Source organism: Alexandromys fortis, unplaced genomic scaffold (assembly GCF_014885135.2).
Source record: "Alexandromys fortis isolate MF-2015 unplaced genomic scaffold, M_Fortis_MF-2015_v1.1 scaffold_140, whole genome shotgun sequence".
NCBI lineage: Eukaryota > Metazoa > Chordata > Mammalia > Rodentia > Cricetidae > Alexandromys > Alexandromys fortis.
The window spans coordinates 4,324,344-4,344,699 of record NW_026068048.1 but is presented as its reverse complement, the minus strand read 5'-3'; the positions used below and the strand labels follow the sequence as shown (position 1 = coordinate 4,344,699).

Below are 20,356 nucleotides of genomic sequence, written 5' to 3'. Positions count from 1 at the left end.
ATAAAACAACAGCAACAACAACAAAACCAAAGCAAACAAAAGAACAAAGATGCATCAGGAACTATAACACAAAGAAAGCATATAATACCAACAAGAAAATCAGATACAAATAAAATCAAGGGCTCTGATTAAATAGTTTAAAAGGGATTTCTTGCACTATGTGAAAAGGTGGACTATACTGAACACATAACATGCAGCATCCATATTGCATACCTCCAACTGCCTGTCTCGGAAATGAGCGTACAAACCCAGCACTCACGAGGGGAACTCATAAAGCATATCTCTTGGTCTGAGGGCAAATGTAAGGAGATAAGAGGAAGGGAACCAGATGAGACTAGAGACCCAATGGGTGTGCACCAAAATATCCACTCTAAATTAAAAACTAAACAAGTCTCAGTACTCTTTAAAATACTGACAAAAATACTATAAGACAGGAAGAAAAATCTTAAAGTGAATTTAATTCGTTTTTTTTAAACAAAGACCACATTTTCTTATTACAAATGGTGACAAACCCAGTAACTAATAACAAAAAGTTAACCAAGAAAAATCCAAAAACATCAATCTGAAACAAATTAGTACATTTCTCGGGTCAAAAAACAAATCAATCAAAACTCACTATAATATGACCAAAGCTGTGCTCAATAGTAAAAAGCTAGCCCAAATTTATTTATTACCAGAGAATTGAGAAAGAACTAAGATTCATCTAAATGGTTAAAAGATGGATGTTCAAAAGCCACTTTGGAAAGGGAAGAGAAAGGAGTTAATGATGAAATTGGAAATCCATGAGTCAAATAAACAACAGAACCAGAAAAGAAATTTAAGAACAGACTGTATGAAAAGATCAATAGAGCAGATCCAATTGTTACAAACTCATCAATAGAGGAGGAACGTGGATCCACAGCGGGGAAGTGAAAGGACATATGACTAGGGATATGGAGCAGAGAATTTAAGCCTGGGAGACTAGAATGCATCATTTAAAATCCTTGGTGAAAGCAAAACCCTTCCATGCACTGACCTTCCAAGGGGAGCCTGAACAGTCAGCTCTGCAGGAAAACCCACCACCCACACCACAGGGATGTTAGCCACCCTTCCATCCTCCCTCCCTCCCTCCCTCCCTCCCTCCCTCCCTCCCTCCCTCCCTCCCTCCCTCCCTCCCTCCCTCCCTCCCTTTCTTTTCTGGTTTTGAGAAGGGTTTCCCTATGCCCTGGAACTAACTTGGTAGACCAGGCTGGCCTCAAACTCACTGAGATCCGTCTGCCTCTGCCTCTCAAGTGCTGGAATTAAAGGCATGCGCCACCACTGCCCAGCCTCTATTATCCTTTCAAGGGACAGTCAAGCCCTAGCTTTATATATCGCTCCCCCCAAGAAAGAAACTTGGGGGCAGAGGTGGTCTTGCCCCAAACTATGATCTTAAAATATGGCTAAGGGGTAGGGGGTGGGAAAAAAGAAGCATTTGGAGCTAAATCTTCTGTTCTGGGACTGTTTAAAATGCAAGTAGAGAATGCTAATAAGGCGACCCCATATGGTGGCTAATAAGAGTTGCTGATTTGACCTGTTCTCTGTACCAATATCTAACTCACTGAGTTCACTTGACCAGGCTATAAAGGGTTATTATTAGTAAAGACTTCAGAGGAGGAAACTGAGGTACAGCCTGCCCAACATCACACAGCTGGGACCCAAACCTAGGACACCTGTCTCTAGGAACGCTAACCACAAAACTACAACCCTCCCTCTCCCCACCCAATTTCAGCTAGTTTAAAACAGCAACGTGCCCTGGCAAAGCAGAGTGTGTGCTGGGAAGCTGTACTGGCTCTGGCAGAAGCCTACTATCAATCACCCGAGGCGTGCCCACGACTAAATCTTGGTTGCGCTCTTTAAAAAAAAAAAATTAGTCATTATTTTATGTGTATGCATAAATGTGGGGGAGTCACGCGCAGGTGCCCACACATCCCCTGGAACTGGAGTTACAGATGGCTGTGAGCCTCCATGTGGGTGCTGGGAACCCAAACCCAGGTCTCTGCAAGAGCAGCAGGTCTCTCCAGCCCCCAATCCTGGCTTCTGGCATGATTCTCTAGTAACAGCAACTAGCATTCCTTAGAGGAACTCTCCCTCAAGGGCTTGAACAAAGAATAAACAAGATGAGCCTGGAGCATCTTGCAATCAGAAAGAAAGCCAAGGGAGTGCTCTGAAAGCAAAATGACAGGTGTTTATCAAAGGGACACAAGAGCCAAAAGAAAGAGCCTTCAACTCTCAAAGTTAGAATGACTGAAACATTGAGATGAATAGCCTGGGCCCAGATTACATTCCAAAATCTAAAATAAAACATCCAAGAGTCTAAATAGAAATACGTATAAAATATTGAATAAATAACCAGGAGAGAAGAGAGCACCATGCACCAAGGCCTCATAAATAAGGCATGCAGCCCCTCGAGGAGGGGAACTGACTCCTGCTGCCTAAGTGCAGCCTGTGCCTAGAGCCTTCTGGCAGAGTGAGCACCCTGGAGAGGGAAGGGATGGGAATGACCTCACAGGGAGAAACCAGACAAAGGCAGGTGACGGGATGTGTCATGTGACAGCACGTGGACTTGCACTGTTCTGATGACAGTGGCACCTCACCTCGGAACTTCTTCCTGGTATCACACAGCCCCACTGTCAGCCCGAGGGGCTAAACTGGGGAGACATCTTTCCCATCGTCTAAGCGTGACTCTTTGAAACTGTCAGGTCACCATAAACAAGGGCAGTGTGAGGGACCGTCATAGCTCAGAAGAGCTCCAGGGAACAGTACAACTAGATTGTATAGGCTTTCCCGAGCCAGGAAAAGGACACTGGGAGAGAACTAAGGAAATTAGAGCAGATTAGCTAGCAATAACCTCACTATCAGTGATGCTTCCATAGCAACGTCAGCAAAGGTGAAGACAGGGTTGGGACTAAAACTGTTCTTTTAAAAGCACTTCCTGCTCTTACAGAAGACCCAAGTTTGGTTCCCAGAACCCCATCAGGTGGCTCATAACCACCTCCAACTTCGGTCCCATGGGATTTGATGTCCTCTTCTGGGCTCTGGGGGCACCCCTTCCTTAACATACACCACACACAGACACACCCATAAACAGAGATAAAATAAAAATGTTAAAGATATTTGAAAAAATAAAACAGAAAGGTTCCTGAATATCTCCCCCACCAGGGAGATGCTTAAACGCCAGCTGATAACACTCCACACCCTTTCCTGATACAATCTCCAAGCAAGTAGTGAAGACAGCTTCCTTGAACTCTTGATAACATTTATCTGAAATCAACAGACGCCCTAAGTGATGAAACTGCAGGTCCACAAGGTACCCACTGGGTACTCACTGAGTTTCTGGGGCGGGGGCACCTCTAGTACTGGAAAGGATGCTTCAATTGGTGTTGTTTCCAAAGCCTGAACTAGTTCATCACTTGACCACGAATGCCTGTGTGCACTCCGGGCGAGGTGGGATGGGGGTGTTGCTGACCTCTGTCATGGCAGACTACCAAGGAAGTATGGGCAAGAAATCCACACCAGGCCACCAAGGCCATGAAGGGTTTTCCATACCCAGATGCGGGCTCTCGGCGGGCTATCCCTTTTAAATGAGCCATAACACAGCTCTCAGCTGAGTGCACCTGTGTCTGATATGGACAATAACCAGGCTCACAGAGAAGGGCCATCAATCAATCAATCATCTCTTCCATGGGGCCCAGGTCTGAGACAGCCTGCTCACTCACGATACCTGTCCCCAGAACCTCCTTCTTCACAAAACCCAACTATCTTTTAAAAGGGAGGGGACAACAGTAAACTAAGGACAACCTCACTGGTGCCCAGTTATGCTCAGGCTGAAGCCAGATTAGGTCAGAATGTACCTTATTGGGAACCTGGGCATCTCCAGAACCTTCCAGGAAGGAAGTACCTATCAGAGACACATATCACCAACAAAACCAAATCTTGTTGAATGACTCATGAGGACTTCCAACTCTGGCTATGGACACACAAAGCCAGGTCTGACCTCATGCCCAGTAAAGACAGCAGAACAAGAGGAGGGCAGTGTGGGCACACAGGTCATTCTTCAGAGATGATGGTGGTGTGCTTACAGGGACTGATGAACAGGGAAGCAAGTATCTAGGCACAGTGATGAATGTCTAAAATCAGCACTTGGTGGGGGGCGGGGCAAGCCAAGGAGGCTTTTGAATTTCATGTCAGCCTGGGCTACATAGTAAGATTTTGAAAAGAAGCAAAGGCTGGGGTTATGGCTCAGTGGTAGTGTTCTGCCTGTGTCCAAGGTCCTATGTTTCATTTCCACAAGACACAAGAAAGGAATAAGAAAGCTGGGTGGTAGTGGCACACACCTTTGGGAAGCAAAGGCAGGTGAATCTTTGTGAGTTCAAGGTCAGCCTGGTCTACACAGGGCAGCCAGGGCTACACCCCCCCCCCCCAAAAATCCTGTCTCAAAAAACAAAACAAACAAAAACAAAAAAGAAATAAGAGGAAGGTGAGGAAATGAGGAGGAGGAGGAGAAGAAGAGGGAAGGGGGAGGGGAGGAGGGGGGAAATAAGGAAGAGGAGAACCTGAGAAAGCTCATGACTCCGGGAATCTGTCAGAGCAGCCAGGGCTTGCCTACCCAGTGAGGGGTGCACTGGGGCTCATAGAGTCCATGTGCTGCAGGCTGCCTGCTCCCCTGCAGCTCGGACCTCAGGGAGAAGAAGTGGGGCTTTGCCTACAGGCTCTCCAGCCTCCCTCCTGTCCTTATTGGAGCTAAAGTTCCTAATCCTTACCCACAAAGAACCTGAGCTGCCTAAAGCAAATATGGCTAGGGTTCTGCAACCTGAATCCTTGCTATACTGGACTCTTCGCCACTGCCCCAGCACCTGGGGACCTGGATGGACTGGATAAACTGGGGGGTGAAGTTAGGGGGCCACTAGGGGTTTATGTGTATTTACGTGATGTATGACGGGAGTACGCTAGCGTGTGTAGATGTGATGTGTGCAGTGTGTACACAGTGGGCATACAGAAGACATGCTTGCATGGTGTATACGTGGGGGTGTAGGGATGTGTGTGAAAGATAGCAGTGTCTAGTGTGTCTAGGGGTGTGGCATGTGTGTGATGAAGAGATGGAGTCCCTCAGGCTATGTTCCTACCCCAGCTCCCCAAATTCGGACCCAACGGGCACCCTGAGGACAAATGACACATGACTCACTCCATCTGTCCAAAGGGCAGGAAAAAGCAATAAGACTTTAATTTTAAAAAGGCACAGCTGGGCAAGTTCTTCATTAACACGGGCCTAAAAGAAAACAGGAGGCTACCACTGTGAGCCATTGCCTGTGATGGGAACCCAGAAAAACCCAGACCTAGTGGAAGGGTTCCAGACAGGATTGAGGGTCTGCTAAGAGGGATGCCTGCAGGAGGGGAGAGGATTGGGGTGGGGCAAGGCCATGGGAACAAGGTCATACCCACAGAACCTGTCTTTACTCACACTACCCCTCCCCTAGCTGTTGAGAGCCCCAAACGGCCCCCTCACAGCTGGAAGTGAGGGAGACAGCAATCCCAATTAAGGTCCCAGGCTGTCAATGGCATCAAGTTATTAATCTCCTTGTACTAAATGTGAACCGGGACCTGCTTACACAGCCAATTGAGCATGCTCTAAATTAGTGTTTGCAGGTAATTGATTCAGCTGCCAGCCCGGTGCCAGCCGGCTACAAGCCGGTTACGCCACTAACATTAAATAATACGAGGTGGTAAAACGGACCGCCTGATTGGGCCTGGAGTCGGATGGTGGGTGAGCCCGATTTGTCCAAACATTAACATCTTATTGGTTTAACACAATTTACTGCACCTCAATTTTGGAAAATGATTTTCATTTCCTTGCTGGCAGGCGAAGCGCAGAGGAGAAGGTGGTGTCTTCACAAATGACATCAGCTAGCTTACGCTTTTTTAAACATGCCTTCAAGATTGTATATTAAATCTCTCATAATTAAAAAGGGGGGGGGACAAGGCTTAGAATGTGGTCTCTAGCTGGCATCTCTGAATCTGTGAAGTTGTTTGTCCTGGCACTGCCATCCTCCACCCAGCCTCCAGTCCTGGCTTACAGTCTTTCTGCCTACCCCCAGCCCCTCTGTGTGGCCAGCAGGTTTGAGGAATACCCACCATGAGTGCAGGGTTCCATCAGCACACACAAAAAGGAAGTTCACTTCCTTTTGGTCCCACTTTGAGTCCACTGCCCACATAACACTTGGGCCACCCTGGGCAGCAGTCCAGCCTGTGTTAAAAGGGCCATGTCCCCTGGGTAGCCAACAACACCTGCTTTAGAAGGCTTTGGTTTCTAATTTAGGAAAGTAATTCTCAAGTCTCCAGTGGCATGCAGGGTGGTAGAAAAATAGCTCAGATCCTTTTCTTCTCCCTCCACCCAAGCATCCATCCAAACAACTCAGACATGTTTCCTGACACCAGCTACTGTACTGGAAGATGAGACACGGCTCCTGAGGCATCTTCGGGTTCTCATGAATGCAGACTATGCAATGGAGCCAGAAAGTGACCTAGGCTGTGACAGACAGGCCTGCCTGTGGGAAGAGAGCTTGGGACTAAGAATTAGTCCAATTCATGGCTAGAAATGTTCACGGGGCAGAGGTGTGCCCTTTTGAAATGTAGGCACACATCCTCAGATGAGATGACACCCATGGACAAATATCTTCCTACTGCTTCATGAGTAGACTTTTCATCTCATTCTGGTTACCATTGCTTCCACTCTTCCCTTGGGCACGCCCACTTCCACCAGTCCCTTTACACTAAGATCTCAGAGGCCCAATGATCAGGTGCTCCCACTAGCTGAGTCTCACAGGACAAACACTATTTTCCTCTAGAGCAGTGGTTCTCAACCTTCCTAACACCGTGACCCTTTAATACAGTTCCTCATGCTACAGTGACCCCTAATCGGTTATAAGATTATTTCACTGCTACTTCATAACTGTAATTGTGCCACTGTTATGAACTGTAATTAAATATTTGATATGCAGGGTATCTGATATGTGACAACCTCCCCCCCCCCCACCACCACCAAAATGATTGCAACCCACAGGCTGAGAACCACTACTCTAGAATCTAGAATTCTAGATAGTCTATTGGGGACACAGGTGGATGTGGCACACATTGTACACGTTAGAGAACCACCTGGTCATCATGGAAATCTGTCCACTTGGCACCCTCTGTGCTCCTGGTCAGACATCTCCCAGCATGCCAGCCAAGCTTCAGGCTATCCATAACTCAGGGATCTAGACACCAAGGCAAGGAAGCCTGAAAGCTCTCCCCAGGTTCAGCTCCAAAAGGATTCAACAGCATAGTACAATGTGAAGGCTCTGTTTGAATCTAAGCTTAAAGAAAACAAATTCAAAATTAAAAAAACAGTTTCACAGCAATGCAGACCAATGCAAATGACAACACTAAGAAACTACAGTCAGGGCACTGGAGGGAGGGCTTGGGTTGTCTTCCAGAGGACCCACAGCAGGGGGATCCCCAGGACTCAAGGGTCAGAGAGATTATCTTATGACTTCCACAGACACGCTCAGGTGTGCATGCACCTTCACACACAGTACACCAACTAACTAAATCACAGACAGTCTTGGGAAGAAGAAGGGGGCTGGCTCTAAGAACCCTGTGGATACCAACCAGACTCCCCGGATGGCCAAATCCTTTGTACCCAAACATCTCCCTTATACTTCAGTTCAACTGGAAGTTATTTATAAGGCCCAGCACTATGTCAAACGGCTGTTATACTGTGTGGCTTAGAGAAAAATGACAACGAAAGGTCTGTACATGTTCACTTACTGATTCATGCTAAAAGAAAAAAAGGTATGCCCCAGCCACAGATGGCAGGCGGCTGAATCTGTGATGCAGGAAGCTCAGGTACAGAAATCTGCTTACACTGCTAATTTGGTTAGATGGGATAATGGCGGGGTGGTTACAGAAAGGGAAAAGTCTCACTGACTGAGAAACCTCCTGAAATACATACACGGGAAATGACATGATGTCTGGGCTGTTCACATATGCCAGCAGACCAAACCACAAACACAGAACTGAACAACAATGGATGAAGACCTCTGGGGTCGTTATGCTATTACTAGTCCTGTAGGTTTCTGAAAAACAAGAGCCCTCCATTATACCAAGATATTCCTTGTCACAGACCCAAAGCCCATGTAGCCCTGCTAATAGCTGCAGCAGGGTTAGGGTCAGGAGCTAAGGGAAGAGTGTCTCAGGGTCCCTTCCAGAGCCAACCCCCAACAGCACAGGGCACAGCTGTCTGGCAGGCAGAGATTGTGAGGGCCCACACTGAGGTAAGCTATTCTTGCTCTGATTTCTTGGCTATTTTTATTTGAGGCATCTGTTATGGGTCACTATGAGTCAACTCAACTGAGAACAGGTTTCTGGGGCAGTGCCAGTCTGAGGGACTCATTGGTCCTCCTCCCTCCCTGGGCTAGCAGCTCTTTTCTCACCTCAGATCCTTCAGGAGTGACGGGGAATGCTGTGCAAACTGCAATCAGAGACTGTGCACGCCCTTCCCCAGTGTCCTTGGTGAGACAGAGCCTCAGCTTTGATGGACAGCTGTTACATGACCCCTCCTGGGACATCACATCAGCAGAGGAAAGCCATTTTAACAATTCCGTGCCCTTCAGGGCAAGAAGAGAGAACCAGAGACACTCAACTCACCCTTCCGGGTTAAACTCTAAAAAAGAACTCCATCTGTAAGCCCACAGTGGACAGATGTGTCATGCTGGCCACTGCTGACTCCACCTGGGCCTCGGTGCTGCTCCTGACACCGATGTAGCAGGCAAGGCCATGGGTGTGGGGTGCATGGTAGTCCTTCCGCTGTTACTATAATAAAATACCCAGGCCAGGCTATTTTATAAAGCAAAGAGGTTTGTATAGTTTATAATCTTGGAAGCTAAAAGTTCAAGACTAGGTTAATTAATAAGAAATTGGGCTGTATGGTGGTGGTGCATGCCTCTAATTCCAGAACTCAGGAGGCAGAGGCAGGTGGATCTCTGTGAGGTTGAGGCCAGCCTGGTCTAAAGAGCGAGTTCCAGAATAGTCAAGGCTACATAGGGAAATCCTGTCTCAAAAAAAAAAAGGAGCCAGAGATCTGGGTGTGGTCAGGTGGTCTCTATAATAATCCTTTATCAAGAAGTACCTGAAGCCCTCGGAGTACAGGACACCAGTGACATGAGGACCTCCCAGGACAGGGGACCTGGGATGGGTAGGGTGACTCATGTCTCCAGTGTCACTTCCCAGAGCTTCCAGTGGTGTAGTCACCAGTGGGAGACCCAGGATGTGGGTGGGTGGGTCTGATCTGAGCCAAGGGATTCCTTGAGCATGGGCAGCAGTAAGTCCACCCCTGGGTCCTGGAGCAGGGCTAGGCAGCCCCAGGAAGCACCCGGGCATGCCAACCTGCGTGTGGCAAGTCTAATTGGAGCTGAAGGCGGGTAGAGCTCTCCAGGGTGCTTTATGAGCCACTTAACCATCCCTTGACCCAGTCGCCAGAGCACAGCAGACATAATGGTGGTGCTTACACATAAAAACGGCAAGCTGTTTTACTAGTGGCTTTTGGAGGCACAATAGCGGCTATTTAGTAAAGTTTCCCCCCAACAAATTACAGAAACCAAAGTCCAAGAGTGGAATGATGGGACACTAAACCAGCCTGGAAAGTTATCAAGGCCCATTACCATCAAACACTCTGCCAGGAGCCAGAGAGGTGGCCACCACCAGAGGGACCATAATCGCCGCCCAGGATCCCGGTGCCGCACATAATCCCCACTTGGTCTGCACGCAGTGCGCCAGCCCCTCATCTGTTACTTGCTTGGAGAACATAAATAGCTGGGGTTTTTTACATTTTAATCTTTACGCAGAGACTCACAGCTTACCTTTCCATCTCGTATTCTTTCATTCCCACTTTTACCGCCTTCATTACCTAGAGTGTGGGTATTAAGCAAAGACATTTGTATTAAGCAGATAACTAACACGGCCTTATAAATAATGTATAACACTGTTTCAAAAGCTCTTCTTTAAAAGAAAAAAAAGGAGGGGAGATCCATGCACAGTGGTGCAGAAAAGTGACAAATTGGACCTTTTAGCAGAGTTTATTTAAACCATTGCGGAGCACGTTCATCTGGAAGCTGATAAACGCCATGCTATGGCTTGCAGGTGGCCAGCAACCTAAAGACAAAAGATCTGACCAAGACGTTTGGCAAATCCTGAATATTAAGAAAGGGTTTATGTTGGGCGATGGTGGCACATTCCTTTAATCCCAACACTTGGGAGGCAGAGGCAGGAGGATCTCGTGAGTTTGAGGTCAGCCTGGTCTACAGAGTAAGTTCCAGGACAGCCAGGGCCACACAAAGAAGTCCTGCCTCAGAAAAGAAAGGAAAGAAGGAAGGAAGGAAGGAAGGAAGGAAGGAAGGAAGGAAGGAAGGAAGGATGGATTTTATTTATTATTTATTTTCTTTTGTCTAATTTTTCTTTACAGAGAAATTCGCTGGGACAAGAGATTACTTGGCCTTTCAACCATCCTTGTCATCCCTGTCACCAAGCTGTGATGGTCTCTGAGCAGGCAGGCTATCCCAGACACCTTGAGTGGCTTTGAAATACTGGCTTCTGTCACAGGTGAAGATGTTTTTGGAAAACAGGTGATGGGTAGGTAGACTTGGTAAAGCATACCTGTAATACCAGCACTCCAGAGGTGCAGTGGAAGGATCGTAATTTTGGGACGGCCTAGGCTACATGGTAAGCTCAAGGCTAGCCTGGGATACATAGCAAGACCCTGTCTTTCAAAACAAAAAGAAAAGAAGAAACAGCTCAGTGGTTAAAGAGTGCTTGCTGCTCATTCATGAGGACTGGAGTTCGGATTTCACTGCTCACACTGGGCAGCTCACAACTGTAACTCCAGCGCCAAAGGATCCATCACCCTCTTCTGGCCTCCAAAGCCACTGCACTCATATGCACATGTATTACACAGACACACATGCAAATATTCACAGGCACAAATAAACAATAATCTAAATTAAAAAATAAGAAAAAAAAGATTGTGGTATTGTGGTTTGAATAAGAATAGTCTCTATAGGCTCATAGATTTGAATGTGTAGTCACCAAGGAGCGGTACTTTTTAAAAGGTTTAGAAGGTGTGGTCTAGTTAGAGGAAGTGTATGGCTGGAGGTGGGCTCTGAGGTTATAGAAGCCCATGCCAAGCCCAGAGTCTCTCTCTTCCTGCTGCCTCTGGATCCAGATGTAGAACTTTCAACTTCTTTAGCACCATGTCTGCCTGTGTGCCACTATGTTCTCGGCCGTGATGATAATGAACTAAACCTCTGGAACTGCAAGTTAACACAATTAAATTCTTTTATAAGACTTGCCATGATCATGGTGTCTCTTTGCAACAACAGAACACTTGATAGGAGTGGAAATTACAGTTACAGACAAAAGATGCTTTAACATGACTGGGAAACAACAGCATGCCAGGAAGGAGAGCCCTGCTCTCTTGGAAGTAGGAGCATTTGGTTGGGACAGTTCCTGAGGACTGGGATGATGACCTTTATGGAGGTAGGTGCCTCAAGATGGAAGGAGCAGAGGCTCTTCAACCCTTCCCTGCACCCACCAAGAAAGAGAGAAACCTCCTGCCTTGGCGTCCAGGCTCTGGTCACTAACATTTATCTCCCTAACAGTTCTCCTGCCCACAGCGATGCAGTCTGTGATGCTTAGATGTGAAATGTCCCCTATGGACTGGTGTGTTTCAACAGTTGGTCTCCAGTGGGTGGTGCTGCATGGGGGAGCTGTGGAGCCTTTGGGAGGAAAGGGGTGCTGATGAGCTGGCATTGAGGGCTACAGTCCAGCCTCACTTCCACCCAAGTCTCTCTTACCCACCCTAGTTGATAAGCTCCACCACTGTGGAGTCACCCACCTCCACGAGTGACCATGACAGACTGTGAGCCTGAATACAGCCTTCCTTTCCAGCAAATGGCAAGGTCATTACTGTTCTGCCCAACCAGAGCTGGTACCCAACTCACCTCACGGTGGGCCTCACTGGAGATCCGGTTTGTGTAGCGCAAAACCTCTAGTTCCATGTCCGTCTTGAACACCCGACTGCAGAGAAAGAAAGAGAGAAAGAGCCAAGTCAGTGTCCTGGCAGGGCCTAGACCTCCCCAAAGAGACTGACCACCACTTCCAGGAGCTATGCCAGAGAGGCCCAACACCCACAACAGTGTGTGATCCTGATCTATCCAGAAGAAAACCTGGGGGACCAGAGCAGCTGCGCCTGTCCTTGGCTCCTGCCACGTGCAGGCAGCCTGTAGGGATGATGGCTGCCGGCAGCTTGCTGAGGGCCCATCCTGCCTGCTTGAGCTACAATTCCTCATTCCCAGAAGGAGAACAGAATCTATATGGCAGAGGTGCTGGGCCTTAATCAAGGTGCTGCTGGCATCCTGGGGACCTGCCCCATTGACCAAAGGTACCCCTTGGGTCTGCCCTGTTCTAGCCCTTGGGGCAGCCCAGGTGTACCATGTGATTCAGATCCTTGACCAAGACAGGGTCGGGGAGTAAGAGACGATGGGGACAGTGGGTTTTTCGACCCTGTGTGCAGGTACAGCATGGAAGCAGCTGGTCTGCAGAGACCAGGAGCCTGGGGAAGGCAAGAGGAGAGAGGCAGCGAAGACGTATCAGCAGAGGACCCTGAGGAGTCTCCTACAAGGCAATTCCAGAGGCATCTGGGGAGCTCACAGCGAACTCCTGGTAATGTGTCAGCTTGGGTGTGCCGAGTTTCCAGGCCCTGCTGCAGTCCTATCCCTAAGTAAGACGCATGTAAAAGGAACAAATGCTCGTTCTCTGCTCCACCATCTGAAGTAACTAACACCAGCTCCATGGGCATGGAAGGTACTAAGTGCACTGGCAGACAGACCAGCGACCCACTGCACCCCAGCTGTGGCTGAGACACCCCACTCTTTGCCTTGTTTTCTTCGTCTGTTTGTCCAAAGGGTTGCTGTGAGAATTAAAGAATTGTTTTTTGTTGTTGTTTTTTGTTTTTAAGACAGGTCTCATTATGTAGCCCAGGCTGGCCTCAAACTCTCCAGTAGGTGTGTGCCCAGCAGAGCCCTGCATTTGGAAAGCACCAAGAGCAGTGCCGGGCACCTGCCAGAGCTGGATCTGGCCCGTGAGCAGAGAGAAAAGCAGAGCTGCCGCCTCATCCACACTGCTCACCCGAAGCCTTAGATGAGCTGCCCTCACCCGCAGTACTCCACCCTTCAGTTCTCACAGGGACTGCTCCTGGGACCCCAGTTACACGCAAGCCCACTAATGGCACACAGCCTCCACATGTCCTGTTGGACTCAGGGCCATCTCCTGATGACTTGGCTTACCCAACACAAAGGACATGCACAGTGAGGGGTGCTATGCACGGTTCAAGTAGAAATGACAAGAAAATGGGGCTCTGGAAGTCTACTACACAGTGGCTTAGATCTGAAGTGTCCTGGGGGCGGGGCTTATGTTTTGATTACTTGCTCTCCAGACAGAGCACTATTTGGGGGAGAATGTTAAGTACGGACTAAATGGAGGACAGGTCACTGGGGCGGGCCCTTAAAGCATACCACTATTTCCCATGAGCTCTCTCTCCTTTCTGGTTGGCCAGGGAGTGAGCACTTGCTCCTGCTGCCCTGATGCTCCACCCAAGAGCACAGGACCAAACGGCTACAGATGAAATCGTGAACCAGACAAATCCCCCCCTCCTTCCAGTGGCTCTGTGAGGTCTTTTGGTCACATGGACGCAAAGGTGACTGACAGGAGTGAGACAGCCACCACAGGACTCACCACAGAGCACATGAACAGTGTGCACAAAAACAGTGCTGGAGCAGGACCGACAGTCCAGGGGATAGCAGAGGCTAGACCAGGCCGTCCCCATGTCTTCCTTGAGATTTGATTCAACATGGTGCTCAGCAGTTTCAAGTATTGGGTTTTAGAATCTTCTAGAATTCTTCCCCACTGTGGTTGGCTGAACCCGTGGAAATGGAGGATAACTATATTTCCAAACAAAGCATCTACAGCCCATCAACAAACATGGACACAACTTAGAAAATAAACACAGTCTCCTTTCTTTTTAAATTGTTTGCCAGGGTTTTACTTATGCAGGTCCCTGCATGGCAACTACTTTGCCTAACTCACCCTATCAGGCACCACGGCACTCAACTCCCAACAGCCGAGAGAACTGGTAGCCAACCAGTCATCTGCAGGAGTCTCAATGCCCCCTTACTTCAGTTGGGGATGCTGCTGGTGGGTTCAGCTTAGGTATGCATGTGTCTATAGCCCAGTCCACGCCTGTTCCTTCACCAAGGGCCCTCCTCAGTACACTTTCTGATCAGTTTTCCAGGGAACCTAGCCTAAAAAGATGTCTTCATTCCCATTTTGCAGTCAGGTAAACTGAGACTTAGCCAAATAATATCAAAGGCTGTATGGCCCACTCTGCCTCAGTGGCTTTCTTGTCCTTACACTCCACACAAAACAGGAACTCTATACTCAAACTACAGATCAAATACAACAGAAATGTCATGTTCAACTATTCAAAAGTTCAGGAATGTGATATATAGTTCCAGGCACACATCAGCAAATCAGATGATGAATGGACATAATAAGATACTTTTGAGGTTTATTTTTATTGTTATTTTAAATTATGAGGATGTCTGTGTGGGGGTTTGTACACAAGTGTCGATGCCTATGGAGACCAGAAGAGGGCGCTGAATCCACCTGGCTGGAGTTACAGGTGGTTGTGAGCCATGATGTGGGTGCTAGGAACTCAGGTCTTATAGTAGTATGCATTCTTAGCCACTGAGTCACCTCGTCAACCCCTGGGATGTTTTCAGAAAATGTCACTGTTCTGACAAGCAGCAGAAGGTAAGGTCACCAGCAAGTCAAGCAAATAAACTCAGTGCTCAGAGTATGTGGCTTTGAGAGCATCCACGAGTACTAGGTGGGTTCATTTCCACACAGAGATGCAAGACGCCTAAGAATGCTTAGTGATGTGCTGAAGGAGACACACAGTTTCCCTCTCAACAAAAGAAAAAGGCAAATAAAACTCTGGGCTAACCCAGATGCACAGGAGTTATAGTGACTCACAGGGCTGTCAGGGTAACACGGTGCACAATGTAACCTCCCCGTGCAATTGGAAGCTGGAGTCTCAAGATGGAGCAGGCTAACTCAGGACTATTGCATCTTCATGCAGTGCAGTCCTCCAATGTATCCCAGCACATACCCTGCACTTACAGTGCCGCTAGATCTCATGTCCAGGCTGCAGCAACATGGATGTGAAGGAGCACACTAAATGCCGCCAACGCGAATGCAGATGGCAGAATGCTCTGCCACACTGCAGTCACCCCTCTGAGAAGTCAGGACTATCGTCTGGACCTTAGCTGTCCCCCTAGAGGCCAATACTAAAGCCTCAGCCCCAGCCTGCAGTGACACAGAGCATGGTAGAACCTTTACCGAGTGGGCAGGACAGAAATGGAGGAAGGTGTGGTGGTCAGGAGAAACTGGGTGGCTAGTTATTTCTCTCTTGATCTTGGCTTGAGTAGCTCTCTTTCAAAACACATATCTGGCCTTACCACAGACCCAGAGCGGCATGGACCTCTGAAAATGGATCTGAAACAAGCCTTTCCTCCTTGACATTGAATATCTTGTGGGGCAGGGGAGTTTGTCACAGTAGCAGAAGGATGACTAAGAATCATGGGTAAGAAAATGTTACTACATCCAGGGAAGATACGGGAACCACACTGGGTGTGTCAAGGAAAGTGGGGAAATTACTGCTTATAATTACTATTATTTTTTTAGGGGGGACTCAACAGGGTTTCTCTGTAGCTTTGGAGCCTGTCCTGGAACTAGCTCTTGTAGACCAGGCTGGTCTCGAAATCAGAGATCTGCCTGTCTCTGCCTCTCGAGTGCTGGGATTAAAGGCATGCGCCACCACCTAACTTAAAAAAAAAAGGCTTCATCAGTAGCATATTTTATAGATTTATGTACGTATATATGTGTGCCTGAGCATATGTATGCACGTCATATGTGTGCAGGTGCCTGAGGAAGCCTGTAGAGGATGCTGGGTCTCCTGGAACTGTAGTTACAGGTGCTTATAAGCTCCCTGATAGGTGCAGGAACTGAGCCCAGGTTTCTCTGCAAGAACAAGGTCTTAGGGTTTCTATTATTGCAACAGAACACTGTGACCAAAAGCAACTTGGGGAGGAAAGGGTTTATTTCATCTTACAGCTTGTAGTCCAGCATCCAGAGAATTAAGGGCAGAAACCTGGAGGCAGGAGCCATGCAGAGGCCAGGGAGGGGTGCTGCTCACAGGTTCACTCCCCATGGCTTTCTTATAGCACCCAAGACTATCTATCAGTCCAGGGGTGGAACCATCCAGTGAGCTGGGCCTTCCCTCATCTATCACCAATTAAAAACAAACACACGAACAAAAACATTGCAGGCTTGACCGTAGGCACAGATTTGGTGTGTGTATTGGGGGGCATTTTCTCAATTGAGGTTCCTATTCTAAACTGATTCTAGCTAGTATCACGCTGACATAAAACTAGGCAGCACAAGCAGCAAGCGCTTTTTACTGCTAAGCCATCTCCCTAGCCACTCCTTATTAACCTGTTTTACACAGGCACACAAATTACATAGTTATGGGTACAACAAGGCATTTCAATATGTTTAATGATCCTATCAGTATAATTAGCAAGTTATAAAAAACCCTCAGGCATACATCTTTTCCATTATATTTTATTCTATTCTGAGACAGAGTCTTGCTATATAGACTAGGCAGGCTGGCTTTGAACTTGCCATCTTCCTCGCTCTGCTCCTCAAGTGCGAGGTTCACAGGTACGCATCACCATACATAGCTACATATCATTTCTTTATACTAAAAATATTCAAAAACTCCTTCCCAGTGGCTAATTCCAAGCAATCAGGTGGTTGTTCTCAGTCCTGTCTCTCCAGCTGCACCCTGGTGCCCATTAACTGCCCTCTCCCCACACATCCTTTCCTTGCTCTAGCTATGTTGTTCCCTAACCTTTAAAAGCATACAAATGCTACTTTTACCTTAACGAAAGGGGTTTATTGGGGGATAAAAAAAAGATGTACCAAAGGGGAATAAACTAAAATACGGAAGAACTTGTCTTCTTTGCAGTTCTGGGGTTGGGACCAGGACCTTGTGTGTACTACGCAAGGGCTCTGCTGCAGAGCTCCATGCAAGCCCTGGAAGTCTACGGTGGTGGCTATGCAGGGGGAAAAAATCTCTTTGCTTTGCTACTAGAAGTCTGTCCTTGAGGAAGGTTGGATGGTGATGCCAGGACAAGAAGGCACTGCCAGCTGGGAAACATTCCAAAGCTCTGCATAGACCACAGTCACGGTGATGTCTACGCAAACCCAGTTTTGTGGTTTGCTCATTTTTATTTTTGTTATTTTTACCTTTTACAGTTATTGTCTCATCCCAAACATGTAAGATTTACGGTTCAATAAAGCACAGAGGAAATGGTAAGAATCCTAACCAAAAATACATGCTCAGAGTCGGAGATGAGGAGAGCATCATGGGATGTGATGGGGGGCTTCCTGCAGGCTTGGCTTATGAGGGAAAGGAAGATGATGCAGAGTGCACAGAGCAGGTCACAAAGGAGGGCCCTGTGTGTGGCCAATTGGCAAACAGAACCCAGGGAAGAGCTCAAGGAACCACAGCACTAAAAGCAGTGCTGTGAGGGATGTCAGGAGGGTGCATGGCTGGTCTTCAGTCTACCTTCCCTGTACTATTCTGCACTAGAGGAACCATCTCTCTTAAAAAAAAAAAAAAGAAAGAAAGAAAGAAAGAAAGAAAGAAAGAAAGAAAGAATATATTAATTATACAGAATGATGGGCTTCGCTTTGATATTTTTGTACTTTTTTTTTTTTTTTATAGTAGTGCAGGCCATCCTTGAACTCATGACTCTCTGGCTGACTCAGCCTCCCCGGTGAGTGGACCAAAGGCACGTCCATCGTGCCGAGTTTCATGCAGGTATGTGTGTAATGTGCCTTGTCATGCCCACCTTCCCACTGTCCTTTCTTGCTCTACTGCTGGATCACTTCCTCTTCCTAGTCCCCCTTCTACACACACACCACACAACTCCCTACCCTCCCACACCACACTCTTCCCCCACACACCAAACCTTAATCTAAACTCTACATAGGAGGGGGCTGTGTGGTGTGATATTTCCCATTCTGAGCCTTGCCTATTTCACTTGATATGATCTCCAGTTCCATCATTTTCCTGCAAATGACACCATTTCATCCTTTGTCGCTGAGTCAAGCTCCTCAGTGTACACACACCACATTCTTTCTTCAGCTGCTGGTGGGTTGATTCCACAGAACAGCTGTTGTGAAAGGTACAGCAATAAACACGGGTGTCAGGTGTGTCTGTAAATGTTGGATCATACAGTAGTTAGTAGTTAGTTCTATTGTGTTTTTGAGGAACTGCCACACTGATTTTCACAGAGGCTCTACATGTGTACTGACTGAGACAGCCTATAAAGTGGCAGAAAATTCACCCGAAAGGGTTTCTACCCAGTGTTCTTTAAAAAATAAAAAGTAAAATTGTCTTCACTAGGGTTTCTATCACATGAAGAGACACCATGACCATGGCAACTCTTATAAAAGAAAACATTTAACTGGGTAGCTTACAATTCAGAGGTTTAGTTCATTATTATCATGGTGGGACATGGCGGCATACAGGCAGACATGGTGCTGGAGAAGGAGTTGAGAGTTCTACATCTTGATATGCAGGTTATCAGGAAGTGAACCAACTCACTGGGAGTGACTTGAGCATATACGAGACCTCAAAGCCTGCTACTGTGGGAGCTCCTTCAGCTCCTTCAGCCAGTAGCCTTTAAGATACCAGCCCACTTGGGCATCATCTCATACTATAAATGCAGTTGTAAAGCCTGTGCTTACTCTCTTGCTTCCGGCTCTCACTTCCAGCTGCTGGACTCTGTTCCTGTTCCCTGTTGGCGCAGAGAACTGTGATCTAGGACAGTGATCTGTAAGTCTCCCATAAATAAATAACCCTTTATTATATGTAATTCTGAACTAGTGTGGGATTATTTTGAAACTTCTGCCATCAGCCCATCTCCACAGTGGCATGTTCCTTTCAACAAGGCCACACCACCTAACAGTGCTATTCCCTTTGGGGGCCATCTTTTTTCAAATCACCACAAGACTGAAAGGATAAATGGCCCAATCAATAAATGGGCAATGTATGGAGCAGGCAGTTCTGAAAAGGAGGCATACAAAATGGCCAATAAACACATGAGAAAAACCTTCAGCAGCCTTAGCCATCAGGGAAATGCACTGAGCTCCCGGCTCACTCTGCCAGCATGGCTATCTACCGAGAAAACTAGCGGAGCTCTTTAACAAGGTCCATATACTGCTTGGGTAACACTTTTAAGTCTATAATGAGGAGCACCACGTGGTCAGTGTGCATTCACCTTGCTAATAAGGACATGCCGATCTGACTTCCCAGCACTGGTGCTGAGTTTAGAATGTCCCTCTCTCAAAGAGACAGAAAAGGCAATTATAAAGCAGGAAGAAGGCTGCCACGGGGAGACTCTGGTTGCTACAGGAGGTGAAGATGGGAAGGAAGAACCCAGGTGTGAAGAGGCCCCCAACAGCAGGACCTGGAGGAGACTGGAGAATAGGTCAAGGGTCTTCTGCACATTCCTCTAATGGTCAGTTCAGCTCCTTTGTGGAAGGCTGAAGGCTACTCACCTCATCTACCTCCCACGTAACCACCTTTGCCTCTCAAAAGGGGCAACCAGGCACTCCAACATCAGCCAAGCTGGAGTGGCCAGGACCTGTGTCTCTGTCCAGAGGGCACCTATCATCCACCTGTCTGTCTGTCCTCTGCTGGTCGCAGACCTTGTCTGGCGGTGCTGCTCAGAACAGAGAGCTAGAGGGAGGAAAGAATGGCCAGAAACAGTATGGGTTCTGAGTGGCAAGAATTTGAGTCATTCCTCAGACTCCACCAGAAGTAGTCAGCCCTCAGGACAGCACAGAAGCAGCTGTGTCTCCACAATGCCACTCATCTGGGGCAGCCAGCCCCCGGTTAAAGTGAACTGAGGAAGGCCTCCTGCCTTCCACAGGCTCTAAAGCACTCCATCAGGGTATTTTAGGGAGGCAGAACAACCACAGTGGAGAAACTGCTCCCAAGCAGACACCCTCTTTCCCGAAGCCGGACTATACTTTGTCAGAGGGGCCTCTGACTTCACAGCAGGGGGTGGTGGTAGTTCCCCCAGGGGACCAGAATGCTCGCTGGTATTCTACA

At 47.7% G+C, this 20,356-nt stretch overlaps 1 protein-coding gene across 1 annotated transcript in view; it reads right to left on the bottom strand.

The window, feature by feature from the left end:
• The window catches only part of Pepd (peptidase D), a 134,437-nt gene that overhangs the window by 64,189 nt on the left and 49,892 nt on the right, over window positions 1-20,356 (bottom strand). Inside the window, exons 8-9 of the mRNA XM_050119289.1 lie at window positions 12,051-12,126; window positions 9,915-9,961 (exon numbers count right to left, since the gene is read on the bottom strand). Coding sequence (XP_049975246.1) covers window positions 9,915-9,961; window positions 12,051-12,126 — 123 coding nt within the window. The remainder of the gene's footprint in view (window positions 1-9,914; window positions 9,962-12,050; window positions 12,127-20,356) is intronic.